Genomic DNA, 13,739 nt, shown 5'->3' with positions numbered 1-13,739 from the left:
GAGTGCAGACACCATGAGAGACCAGAGCTCCCCTCTCCACCCCTCAAGAGATCCTACCGCTCAGCTCCCTAAGCAACTGTGGCATGGAAGTAGAAATTATGATCTATCCCCAATCTAGCCCGTCATAATGGATACACTTCGTTAAGGTACTATACTGCTCCATTGTTGTCTCATAAACGCAATCGTCATTAGAATGGATTTTTAGGCACTCACCCCAGGCCAGGACGATGTAGCGTAGGGGGATATAGTAGATGAGAACAGTGGCCACACATAGAGCCACGATGGCCAACCAGCTTAGGAAAGGGACTGTCCAGTTAAAGGTGCTGTAAAGAGAGTAGGGGAGATATGTATTAGTACATTATAACAGCATGATTCACCTATGCGTAGACAGCATGCATCCTAGAGTTCTCTAACTTTACCCTCCAAGTGAAACTGACTAGGGAGTTTCACTAACTTTTCTGCCTATACTAAATGTGTGTACAATTTAAAAGCATTAAAAGCAACAACATTTCAGTCATTTAATGGACTCTCTCAATTTACAGTTAGTGCATTCATCTTAAGATAGGTACAGTAGGTGAGAAAACCGCATACACTCAGTCATAATAAGTAAAGTTTTACTTAATAATGTAGCTATAAACAGTCAGTACTAGGAGGAAAAGTGCAAGTCTTAATTCAAGAAAGGCAAGGGTGTTAGTTTTTTTGTGGGATTAATTAATGTAGCAGAAGCTTGAGTGTGTGGTATTGTGTATGTACAGTACCAGTCAAAGGTTTGGACACACCTACTTATTTATACTGTTTTATACATTGTAGAGGTGTGTTGGGTCATTGTCCTGTTAAAAAACAAATTATAGTCCCACTAAGCGCAAACCAGATGGGATGGTGTATTGCTGCAGAATGTTGTGGTAGCCATGCTGGTTAAGTGCGCCTTGAATTCTAAATAAATCACAGATAGTGTCACCAGCAAAGCACCCCCACACCATCACACCTCCTCGACCATGCTTCATGGTGGGAACCACACACACCTACTCCGCATCTCACAAAATCTCAAATTTGGACTCATCAGACCAAAGTACAGATTTCCACCGGTCTAATGTCCTTTTCTTGTGTTTCTTGGCCAAAGCAAATCTCTTCTTATTGGTGTCCTTTAGTAGTGGATTCTTTGCAGCAAATCGACCACGAAAGCCTGATTCACGCAGTCTCCTCTGAACAGTTGATGTTGAGATGTGTCTGTTACTTGAACTCTGTGAAGCATTTATTTGGGCTGCAATTTCTGAGGTGCAGTTAACTCTAATGAACATATCCTCTGAAGCAGAGGTAACTCTGGGTCTTCCTCTTCTGTGGCGGAGCTAATGAGAGCCAGTTTCATCATAGCGCTTGATGGTTTTTGCAACTGCACTGCAAATTTTCCGGATTGACTGACCTTCACGTTTTAAAGTAATGATGGACGGTCGTTTCTCTTTGCTTATTTGAGCTGTTCTCGGGATAATATGGACTTGGTCTTTTACATTTTTACATTTTAGTCATTTAGCAGACGCTCTTATCCAGAGCGACTTACAGTAGTGAATGCATACATTTCATCCATTTTATAAAAAAAAAAATTCGTACTGGCCCCCCGTGGGAATCAAACCCACAACCCTGGCGTTGCAAACACCATGCTCTACCAACTGAGCCACACGGGTCCAAATAGGGCTGTCTTCTGTATACCACTAGAAGGAAAGAAAATCCACAAATGAACTTTTAACAAGGCACACCTGTTAATGAAAATGCGTTCCAGGTGAATACCTCATGAAGCTGGTTGAGAGAATGCCAAGAGTGTGCAAAGCTGTCATCAAGGCAAAGGGTGGCTACTTTGCCTTGATTTGTTTAACACTTTTTTGGTTACTACATGATTCCATATGTGTTATTTCATGGTTTTGATGTCTTCAGTATTATTCTACAATGTAGAAAATAGTACAAATAAAGAAAAATCCTTGAATGAGTGTCCAAACTTTTGACTGGTACTGTATGTATGTGTGTGCGTGGTGTGTGAGTCTGTTTTCCAGCCAGCTCGACAGGGTTGAATAAGATGTGACAGGGACAGGATGGGTGGTGAGGGCACTGGTGCCAGGAAGCATTGGAGAGGCGGGCCAGGCGCCGAGGAGGAAGCTTACGACTCACTTCTTTATCCTTTCGCCATAGGATGCCACTTCATCCAGGGCATTTTGCACACTGATGCACACATCCTGGATGGCATACAGCTTGTTGATGAAGCCCTTTCTCTCCGGGTCCTGGAGGACAGTTAGAGAGAGAAAGAAAGAGGGAGAAAGAGAGAGGAGAAAGTGAGAGAGAGAGAGAGAGAGAGAGAGAGAGAGGAGAAAGTGAGAGAGAGAGGAGAAAGTGAGAGAGAGAGGAGGAAGTGTGTGTGAGAGAGAAAGAGAAGGAGAGACAGAGAGAAAGGTGCTGGGCACATGCATCTTTCAACAAAGAAAACATTTAAAGAGCTTCAAAGACTTGAAAAGGGGAGCCAAATCACGAGATATCCTCCTTCCGTTGACTGACTACTCTCCAAGCTTTAATAGACATTTAAAAGTCTGCAGAACAAATCAGGATGTTTTCCCTCTTACACAGAGCACACAGGGAAATGGGAATATGTGATTAGGGTGAATTTAGCTGAATGCCAAATGGATGATTGAATGTTTCGACTGCCAAGACAGGCTCGCTTTGTTGTTGGCAGCACACTATGATGTCACCTGAAGTGACATCATTATCATCGTCAGCACCATGACGAGCTCCTCCTTTTCAACTTTTGATGGTTGAGAACATTAGCAGGCCATAAGAATAGAGAGTGACGCGGCAGGTCAATCTAAAAGCCTCTACTATTAGACACAAAGTACAAAAGAGGAAATCATGCAACAGTAAATGAGCTGCTGTAGGACTGACTGATAGACGAGTGGGAAAGGATGTGGTGACTGACTGACAGACTGGAGTGGGGAAGGATGTGGTGACTAACTGACAGACCGGAGTGGGACAGGATGTGGTGACTGACTGACAGACCGGAGTGGGACAGGATGTGGTGACTGACTGACAGACCGGAGTGGGACAGGATGTGGTGACTGACTGACTGACAGACTGGAGTGGGACAGGATGTGGTGACTGACTGACAGACCGGAGTGGGACAGGATGTGGTGACTGACTGACAGACCAGAGTGGGACAGGATGTGGTGACTGACTGACAGACCGGAGTGGGACAGGATGTGGTGACTGACTGACAGACCAGAGTGGGACAGGATGTGGTGACTGACTGACTGACTGACAGACTGGAGTGGGACAGGATGTGGTGACTGACAGACAGAACAGAGTGGGACAGGATGTGGTGACTGACTGACTGACAGAACGGAGTTGGACAGGATGTGGTGACTGACTGAATGAGTGGGTGAGTAAGGACAGAGAAAGATGCAGACTTTTGTGGTGGTGGTGGTGTGGACATGACTGGAGGAGTGGGGTCGCAAACCAGGACTCTCTGTCTCTGTCTCTACAACAGACAAAGATAGGAAAAAAGCATAGCACTGCTCCAGCATTTCACCACTACAGTGACCTGTGACCTGTCATGGAGTCCACCTGTAGTTTGTAAAGACCGTCATCTACTGTCAGGAAACACCAGATTCCCCAAATCATGTAATAGCTGAGGGAGCTGAGAGAGGAGGCAAGGGAAAGGCCTTAGAAAAGGAGGGATGCACATCTATGGTGAAAATGAACAGAATATTTCCACAGGGGTTGTCTTATAGTATATCATTCAATGCTGATTATCAACCAGGTTTACTCAAAACTACTACTTCTCTTCAAAACCACTTTCCACTTCATGGCAGAATGGACAGTTATGGATGCCCACCTGTGTGTGATAATTCTACAGGTCCATGCTGTGCTCATGGAGTTCAATACTGAAAGAGAACAGTCACATCACAGAAATAACAAGGGGATAATTCATCATTGAAGAGAATTAGTGGACCAGGAAAAGACACTCAACTGTTTGAGGCCCCAACCCCAAACTGTCCCCCAGAGACCCCCATCGCACCCCCTATACTCCTCTTCCTGCTCTTCTTGCAGGATCAGGTATTTGATAAATGAACCCCGATGCAGCCAGGGAAACCACAAGGCCTCCCTGAAAAACCACACAGGACACGTAGATATAATTAGACAGGGTTATTTTCTTTTAAATATTTTTACAAGCCTCCTTTCTTCCCCATCTGTTTTGTATTATTGGTTCCAACAAAGCCCAATGTCCAGGGTCCACTCTGTTGGGTTGTGTTGGGTTGGGCTTGGTGGGGTTTGGTGGGGCTTTGTGTTCTGGGCCTGGGGAGTGTTCTCGGCGCTCCGGGAGAGTGTTTGCGGGACAGGGGAGCGGTGTGAGAGAGTGAGCGGTGGCGGAGTGTAAGGGTTAGAGGTCATCAGAGTATAAACCATTGCCACATGCCCCTCTCAAACCATGGACTGACTCCAATTTCCTCCCTTCAAATGTAGGGCTGAGAGGAGTAACAAAAACACGGAGCCAGGGAGAGGCTTGTTTTGCTGCTCCCCAGCACGCCTCAGCACTACCCAGCACTCCCCAGCACTCTCCAGCACCCAGATACTAAAGCAACCTGCTCTTAGACTGGGATGGAATCAACTAGCACACCACATGACCTTAGATAATCGTGATAAAAACAGCTGGCTCTTACTGTGGTCCAGTAAAAAAAACACCTTACAAATACCTTACAATACCCTTTGTTACATTATGCTAACTTTACCCTGCTTTTCTTTTCTTTGCCTTGCCCATTCTTTTCGTAACCTTGACATCCATCGCAATTTTTTAAGGGGGTAGATCAGCTTTAATATTACAGACAGATTGTGGCTTCTATAATGTAATTGTCTGCATCATTTCCAATCCTCCATATATAGTTTTGTTGCATCATGACCTTGTCATACACTATAATTTCATCATTGAGGAGGGTGTTGCTATGCAGTACCCTGTCTGGGATGACAGCACCAATCACAGATCACTGTCAAGGTCAAAAGTTGCTTGTCTTCAAAAGTGGGTGTAAAAAAGGAGACAACGCAGACTCATGTCTGTTTCTTAGATACGGATTTGACTTTGACGTTCAGTGTTTGCACCCTTCACATTTTGAAACCTTCTTTCATGTTTGTATGTAAATGATACAGCTCCAGAAAAACGTATAGCGTCTGCTAAATCGTACATGCTGAAGTTCAAAAAGTCATTAGAATTGGTGGCCTATGTCCTAATTACATGCATTGATGAGGCTATGCAATTGCTAACTTTAATTAGCAGTTGTGGAGTGGGTAAAAGGCCATACAATGACTTCAAAGGAAATCCCAAGTAGAGAGAGACAGAGAGAGAGACAGAGAGAGAGAGAGAGAGAGAGAGAGAGAGAGAGAGAGAGAGAGAGAGAGAGAGAGAGAGAGAGAGAGAGAGAGAGAAACTTTTAAGATGGCAATACTAGACCCAATGGTAACCAAACAACACCCAAATCAACTATGTGTGTCCCATACTAATCTAATTTGCAGCAAACCAATACGGTATGTGAAAGTTTGGCTTGCTTGTTTGCTTCAAGGTCTTTGCCTTTGTGACCAACAACTTCTAAAAATGTTTTCCATCATTAGAGCTGTATTCATAATGAATGTGTGTGTGGAGGGAGGGTGGTGACAAGGGCCACTGGAGTGTCTGTCTGTGTTGGTGCATTTATTATAAAGTGTCGTCTAATTATGTCACAGAAAATTCTTGCACATAAACAAAATGCAGACGACTATCAACTCCCCTGAGTCTCTCGCCACCACCACTGTCTTTGAACTAGTCACTGACTTGGAGTCAATGGTCCACCACTGTCTTTGAACTAGTCACGGACTTGGAGTCTGTCTGTCTGTCTGTCTGTCTGTCTGTCTGTCTGTGCATAGACCCATAAGGTTAGGTGTGTATGGTTTCTCATTCCTATTGGTTGCCCCTCTGTGGAGCTGGGTCTTTACTATAGGAACAGTGGGCCTGTCTTTCTGTCTGGTACTGGAATCACTCTGCTCCAACGTCTGTCAAACAGCCTTCGTCACCCTATAGTCCTTATAGTGGTGTAGAGGGAGTACATATAAAAACAAGCCTTTGAGGATTCTGTTTACATTTTAGTCATTTAGCAGGCACTCTTATCCAGAGTGAAATACAGAAGCAATTAGGGTTAAGTGCCTTGCTCAAGAGCACATCAACATATTTTTCACCTACTCAGGTCAGGGATTCAAAACAGCAACCTTTCGCTTACTGGCCCAAAGCTCTTAACCACTAGGCTACCTGCCACCCTTCTGTTCTGTGTTCGGTTGATCTGGACTCTGCTATTATAACTGTAAGTCCAGCATGGGGATGTGTGGTGGTGACTTACACACATGCACTCTATTCAGACGAGTTGCCACCTAGAGGGTGACAGACAACTGTACCAATGTGTTAAAATGGGATGAAGATTCCCATTCATGCTGGTCTATGGTCAGTTTTGCACTTTCCCCCTTAGTTGTTAAGGTTAGGATTTAGGGAGAGTAAGCTGATCCTAAACCTATGCCTAAGGGCAACTTCTAACCCAGATAATGCACATTCCAAGGGATCATTAGATCACCAAAGTGCTACCAACCTCTCCTCATGGACAGAGACATGATGATGTCATCAAACGGAGCCCCTACAGCACAGGCTTGAGCAGCAGCTCGGTATATTCCAGTTCAGTTAGCAGCTGGATAAACATCAGGACACCTGGAAGCCTGTGTGTGTGTGTGTGTGTGTGTGTGTGTGTGTGTGTGTGTGTGTGTGTGTGTGTGTGTGTGTGCGCATGTGTTGCCCTCTCCAACAGATAATTTAGTTCAATCTAAATCATATGGCACAGAGCCACTCATCAGCGGGATCTGATAGAGTTCAAGATGAAGGAACGCTCTATTTTACATCTGAGACAAATTGCATTGAGCCCCGCTGGTAGTGCTGAACATGAAAGCCCAGTGTTTCAGTGTGAGGGAGAAACGTTCTGCCGTCTATCAAGTTGCTGGTCTTTTATATCCGCAAGATTTAGAGGGTTGCTTTTGCTGCTGGTGTATGTTTTTTTTATCTATGTTTATTTACGGTGTCTTCAGAAAGGATTCACACCCTTTGACTTTTTCCATATTTTGTTGTGTTGCAGCCCAAATTTTAAATGGATTAAACTGAGAATTGTTGTCACTGGCTTACATAAAACAACATAATGTCAAAGTGGAATTAGGTTTTTTTGACATTTTTACAAATTAATAAAAATGGAAAAGCTGAAATGTCTTGAGTCAAAAAAAGTGCTTAACATGTCACATAAGAAGTCACTCTATGTGCAATAATAGTGTTTAACAATATTTTTGAATGACTGCCTCATCTCTGTACCCCACACATACAAAGAGTAAGGGAGGTTTTTCAATGTATCACAGAGAAGGAGACCGATTGGTAGAAAACAGACATTGAATATCCCTTTGAGCATGATGTACTTATTAATTACACTTTGGATGGTGTATCAATACACCCAGTCACTACAAAGGTACAGGAGTCCATCCTAACTCAGTTGCCGGAGAGGAAGGAAACCGCCCAGGGATGTCATGATGAAGCCAATGGTGACTTTCAAAAATGTAAAGTTTAATGGCTGTGATAGGAGAAAACTGAGGATAGATCAACAACATTGTATTTACTCCACCATACTAACCTAAATGAAAAAAAGGAAGCTTTGTACAGAATACAAATATTCCAAAACGTGCATCCTAAACTAATACTGCAAAAAACGTGGCAAAGAAATTTACTTTCTGTCCTGAATACAAAGTGTTATGTTCGGGGCAAATCTAATACAACACATTACCGAGTACCACTGTCACGGTTGTCGTCGGTAATGGAGGACCAAAACGCAGCAGGTATGTATATGCTCATCGTGTGTATTTATTTACAAACTAAATGAACACCAAAACAAAACGAACTCACGAACAACAAAACAGTCTGGCAAGGCACAAGGCTAAACTCAGAACAATCTCCCACAATTAAACAGACAAACACACCCAACTAATATAGGACTTCCAATCAAGGGCAACACCACACAGCTGCCTTCAATTGGAAGTCCACCCCAATTAACCAAACATAGACATACAACTAACTAGATCAACATAGAAATACGTGAATCTCAAACAGTGCCCAAAACCCCCGGAATACTAAATCAAATGCCCTTACTACAAAAACACCACCCTGAACCACATAAAACAAATACCCTCTGCCACGTCCTGACCAAACTAAAATGACAATAAACCCTTATACTGGCCAGGACGTGACAGTACCCCCCCTTTAAAGGTGCTAACCCCGGAAGCACCTTAAGAAAAACAACAAAAAACAACAACCCCAAACAACAAAACAAAAATTCCCCCCTACTAAAGGGAGAGAAGGGAGGGTGGCTGCCGTCAACGACGGCACTGTGCTACACCCCCCCTCCCCAACCCACCTATATCTGGAGGTGGCTCCGGTTCTGGCCGTTCCAGGCAGTCGGGCCACTCTGGCAGCTCGGGGCAGTCTGGGCAGTCTGGCGTCTCCTGGCAGCTCGGGCCCTCTGGCGTCTCCTGGCAGTCGGGCCGCTCTGGCGTCTCCTGGCAGTCGGGCCGCTCTGGCAACTCCTGACTGGCGGGTAGCTCTGGCGACACCTGACTGGCGGGCAGCTCTGGCGACTCCTGACTGGCGGGCAGCTCTGGCGACTCCTGACTGGCGGGCAGCTCTGGCGACTGTTGACTGGCGGGCAGCTCTGGCGACTGTTGACTGGCGGGCAGCTCTGGCGACTGTTGACTGGCGGGCAGCTCTGGCGACTGTTGACTGGCGGGCAGCTCTGGCGACTGTTGACTGGGATGACGCACTTGAAGCCTGGTGCGTGGTGCTGGTACTGGACGTACCAGACTGGGAACACGTACCTCCAGGCTAGTGCGGGGAGCTGGCCTGGGGCTCCATTCTTGCCCCGCAAAACTGCCCTTGTGCCCCCCCAAAAAAAATTATTGGGGCTGCCTCTCAAATTTCCTAAACTCTTCCATCGCCCTGGAAACGCTCCTCCTTAACTCGGCCCATGTCCATCCTTCCTCCTCGTTCCTCTGCTGCTTGGTCCTGGTTTGGTGGGAGATTCTGTCACGGTTGTCGTCGGTAATGGAGGACCAAAACGCAGCAGGTATGTGTATGCTCATCATGTGTATTTATTTACAAACTAAATGAACACCGAAACGAACTCACGAACAACAAAACAGTCTGGCAAGGCTAAACTCAGAACAATCTCCCACAATTAAACAGACAAACACACCCAACTAATATAGGACTTCCAATCAAAGGCAACACCACACAGCTGCCTTCAATTGGAAGTCCACCCCAATTAACCAAACATAGACATACAACTAACTAGATCAACATAGAAATACGTGAATCTCAAACAGTGCCCAAAAACCCCGGAATACTAAATCAAATGCCCTTACTACAAAAACACCACCCTGAACCACATAAAACAAATACCCTCTGCCACGTCCTGACCAAACTAAAATGACAATAAACCCTTATACTGGCCAGGACGTGACAACCACTCACCATATTTTCAAGCTGTGGTGGCTTCATCGTGTTATGGGTACGCTTGTAATCGTTAAGGACTGGGGAGTTTTTCAGGATAAAATAAATACGTAATGGAGCTAAGCACAGGAAAACTCCTAAAGGAATACCTGTTACAGTCTGCTTTCCACCAGACACTGGGAGATGAATTCACCTTTCCGCAGGACAATCATCTAAAACACAAGGCCAAATTTACACTGGAGTTGCTTACCAGGAAGAAAGTGAATGTTCCTGAGTGGCCAAGTTACAGTTTTGACTTAAATCTGCTTGAAAATCTATGGCAAGACCTGAAAATGGTTGTCTAGCAATGATCAACAACCAATTTGACAGAATTTCTGAAAGAATAATGGACAAATTTTCACACTGCAGGTGTGGAAAGCTCTTGGAGGCTTACCCAGAAAGACTCACTGCTGTAATCACTGCCAAAGGTGATTCTGACATGTATTGACTCAGGGTGTTGATACTTATCTAATCAAGATATGAGTGTTTTATGTTTCACAACTTTTTTTTAAATAAATGCTAGAATTTTTCTTCCACTTTGACAGATTATTTTGTGTAGTTTAATCCCACTTTGTAACAACAAAATGTAGAAAAAGTCAAGGGGTGTGAATGCTTTTTGAAGGCACTGTGTATTTATTTGCACTATCACTGTGAGTGCAAATATGAATACATGAACGTGTGTGTGTGAACATGTTTGTGTGCACATGCATGTGTTTGAGTGTGTATGCCTGCATATCTGTGTGTGTGTGTGTGTGTGTGTGTGTGTGTGTATGTGTTGATCAGCCTACTGCTGAACCAACCTTTATCTATGTATGTGGATCTCTATGGGGGGCACACCAGGGGGGAAACATGGAGGCGACGCTTGTCAGCATGTTGTGAGATTGGTAGCAGTTTGTTAAGGAAATACAACCTACAGTGACACCAGAGACAGTCTTATATACACACAGCCAAGTTAGGTTAACTGCATACTGCTTTGTGAATCGGAGGACAATGAGATTCCTGAAAATTAATTTAAACATGCTTAAATATTAAAACGAGAGATGTGCATAGGGTATGTCTCATTATATTTCTCATCAATTCTACCATTTTTTGTATGAGAGGAAGTAGTGTACGGTACGCTAGCGGATGAGGCATTTTGAACTCTATAGAGACAGTTGGTTCTTAACTGACCTTAGGCCATGAGAAGGAGGGAGGTCACCATTGGACACAATCTCAACTACATCTATAAAGATGGCATGGTAAATCTGTCAGACTGTGTAATCTCACATGACATTATTCTGCCCTAACAGGCACATCAGAAAAATGTAACAAATATTTTTGACTGTATTCCACAGAAGTCAGGATGAGCCTGCAACACTGGCGACTGCTCGCTGCTGTGCTATAATTGCACCTGTTTTTTTGTGGCGCACAATAAAATGTAAATGTCAAACGTGACAGGATTCTAGGATAAGGCTCCCAGAGGGCATTTGAAAACAGTAGACATCCTAGAATCTCCCTCTTCAAGGCGACACCATTAACAACCCGACTCCGAATTAACAACGGCAGAACAACACCGACACATCAACACATCATGAGTAGACTAAACAATGTGTTTGACCCTCTCCTATGTGTTAATTGTGATATTTTTTTAAGTCACCGCGTAACTTCCATCATCACGTAATGCTGAATGGTTTACGAGTAAAGCTCTACAGATCTACATGGGAGTGTGCTCAGTAAAAAAGGCAGCTCTTACATCAGAATAAAAGAACAAACCTTCTGAATTTCATAAAACTGATATGAACAATGAGAACTAATCCAGTTCTAAGCCACCGGCACTGTTCATCAAAGTTCCTCACTAGAAGGGAAGAAAAAGAAGCTTGAAGTTGAACAGCTCATCTGCAGGACACGATTATTACCCCCAAGACAGTTTCCACAAACAGCCTAGAAATGACACCTACTTTATTTATCTAGTTTATAAAAATTATCTGAAAAACAGGACCCTACAGCAGTGACGTGTATTCATGGATGTTAAATCATTTATCTTTCGTCTCTCTGGGTTGTCCTAATGTTCCTTCAATTCGCAAGAGGCTGAATGTACTTTATCTTACCAGAGAAAGTTTTCTAGCAAGCGAAACAGCGCCCCTCTGTCTCTGTATGTTTAGACTATCTATCTAAAAAAAGGTCTGGTCACAAAGAGTATGACATTTTTGCCACCCGTAACATTGAATGCAAGGGAAGCCAGTGAGCATTTGAGAAGGGAGGGAAAGGGGGATACCTAGTCAGTTGTCCAACTGAATGTATTCAAGTGAAATGTGTCTTCCGCATTTAACCCAACCCCTCTGAATTAGAGAGGTACGAGGGGCAGCCTTAATTGACATCCACGTCTCCCCTCCCGGGGAACAGTGGGTTAACTGCCTTGCTCAAAGGCAGAACAACATATTTTTACCTTGTTCTTTGGCCTACCTTGATAAAAAAAGTATAAAATAATAGCCAATCAGCGTTGAGCTAAACTCAACTGTGAATGGTCCTGACGCACCCCCAAAAAAGTGTCAAGAGAAGACAGTTTGGATTTGGCTTCACTCCTATCATAGAGAAATACATAATTGAGAGAAACAACTTGAATTGTTGTGTTGTCCTCAGGTGACTAGCTAGCCATCTAGCTAAAATTGCCCCTTTCCTAAATTAGTCATGGATAGAGATAGGGATTTGGATTTGTGGTTTTACTTAATTCTCCATACTGGCCAATGATTATAACGCCGATTCTGATCCAACCATAAAATACTGTACATTGTGCCCCTGGACTGAGAGGATGGAAGTTCAATATGTAGCTAGAAGGTAGAATGCTAATGTTAACTAGCTAACGTTGCCCATGAAAGGAAGTTAGGATAGCGAGCAAGCATTTTAGCCAGGTAGCCTAGGACAACAAAAACTAAAAGCGTGTTCTGTTTGACAGTCATGGACTGTTTCGTGAAGATGAAAGAGAGGAGGATGGCATTGGCGTTTCACTACAAGTAGGATGAGTCAACATATTCTTTCTACTTGCACGAACGCACGCACATAGACACACACAAATCAGAACCATGGACAGCCACATCATATTTAGCTTACGTTGATTGGACTAAATCATTTTTGCTATCTTTTAGTTGTCAATGTATAAGACCAAGCAGAGGTGATTTGATGATGTTGAAATGTTGAAGTTGAAATGGTGCTGGAATAGTGGAGGCAGCTCCTGTTTTCTTTGCGACTTGCAGTAACTCTCTGTGGTTCTAAATCAACAGTTGTTTAGTATTCCAAAAATGTCAGAAAAATGTACTTTCTTGACCATGCCGTAGGTCAAGTAACGGTTTGTTACATGCAATATGCTTTGTAGACTTCACCGTACAAAGGTTTCTCTTTGTTTTTGTGATGGTGTGGTTGAATTTATTCTGCCACTGTGTCTTCTTATTGTCTCTGCCTTCGGCCTATATATCACGGCATATGAACTAACAGGTTATAGAGCAAACAAAGCAATTATCACAACACATAGGTTGTAATGTGGCTTTTGTTCTGGCTTGGCTTCCCCAGTGATTCTACCGACAATGCCCATGAGACAAACAGGTAAATACAGCAGTACAGTACAGTCTCTTTCAGACCGTTATAGACGAAGTTCTCAAACCAACCAGAAGGGGCAAACTGCAGGATCAAACCTGTTGGCTTGTGGCACCAAGCGAGTTCTATGTCTGATAACCATTCAGTCACCTTTAACCCATGAAGGTCAGTGATCTATCCTCATGGCCAGACCTTGACCACACTGTACCAGCGGCCGCCATAGAGGGCATGTCCTATTAGCAGACAATACTAACCTCCTCTCCCTCCGACCAGCTACAGATATCTCTGTGCTGCTGGCACCTTGCCAGCACGACATGAAAGAAGCCAGATGGTTCGTTTTGAAGCCGCAATTTTAATACATTATTTATTTCACATGTAATCCTTGGGTGAATATCTCTTTTTCCCCCTCCCTCTCTTTTCATAACCACATAAATATCTGTTTAACCGGTCCCCGAGATGCACGGCACGTTCTCCCCCCTAATCAAGCAGCGCTCACTCGCAGACACAAAGAGCCCTGGAAGGCATACAGGAGCTCACAGTTCCTTAACAAGGGAGG

General features: G+C 43.9%; 1 protein-coding gene across 1 annotated transcript in view; it reads right to left on the bottom strand.

Moving 5' to 3' along the window:
• Nucleotides 1-13,739, bottom strand: part of LOC106585748 (multiple C2 and transmembrane domain-containing protein 1) — a 153,435-nt gene that overhangs the window by 11,854 nt on the left and 127,842 nt on the right. The window contains exons 17-18 of the mRNA XM_045707019.2: nucleotides 2,158-2,267; nucleotides 214-323 (exon numbers count right to left, since the gene is read on the bottom strand). Of these exons, the coding sequence (XP_045562975.2) occupies nucleotides 214-323; nucleotides 2,158-2,267 (220 nt within the window). The remainder of the gene's footprint in view (nucleotides 1-213; nucleotides 324-2,157; nucleotides 2,268-13,739) is intronic.

This window comes from Salmo salar, chromosome 24, assembly GCF_965601325.2.
Source record: "Salmo salar chromosome 24, fSalSal1, whole genome shotgun sequence".
Classification (NCBI taxonomy): Eukaryota; Metazoa; Chordata; class Actinopteri; order Salmoniformes; family Salmonidae; genus Salmo; species Salmo salar.
The sequence above is the reverse complement of the archived record's forward strand: the minus strand, read 5'-3'. Positions and strand labels throughout refer to the sequence as shown.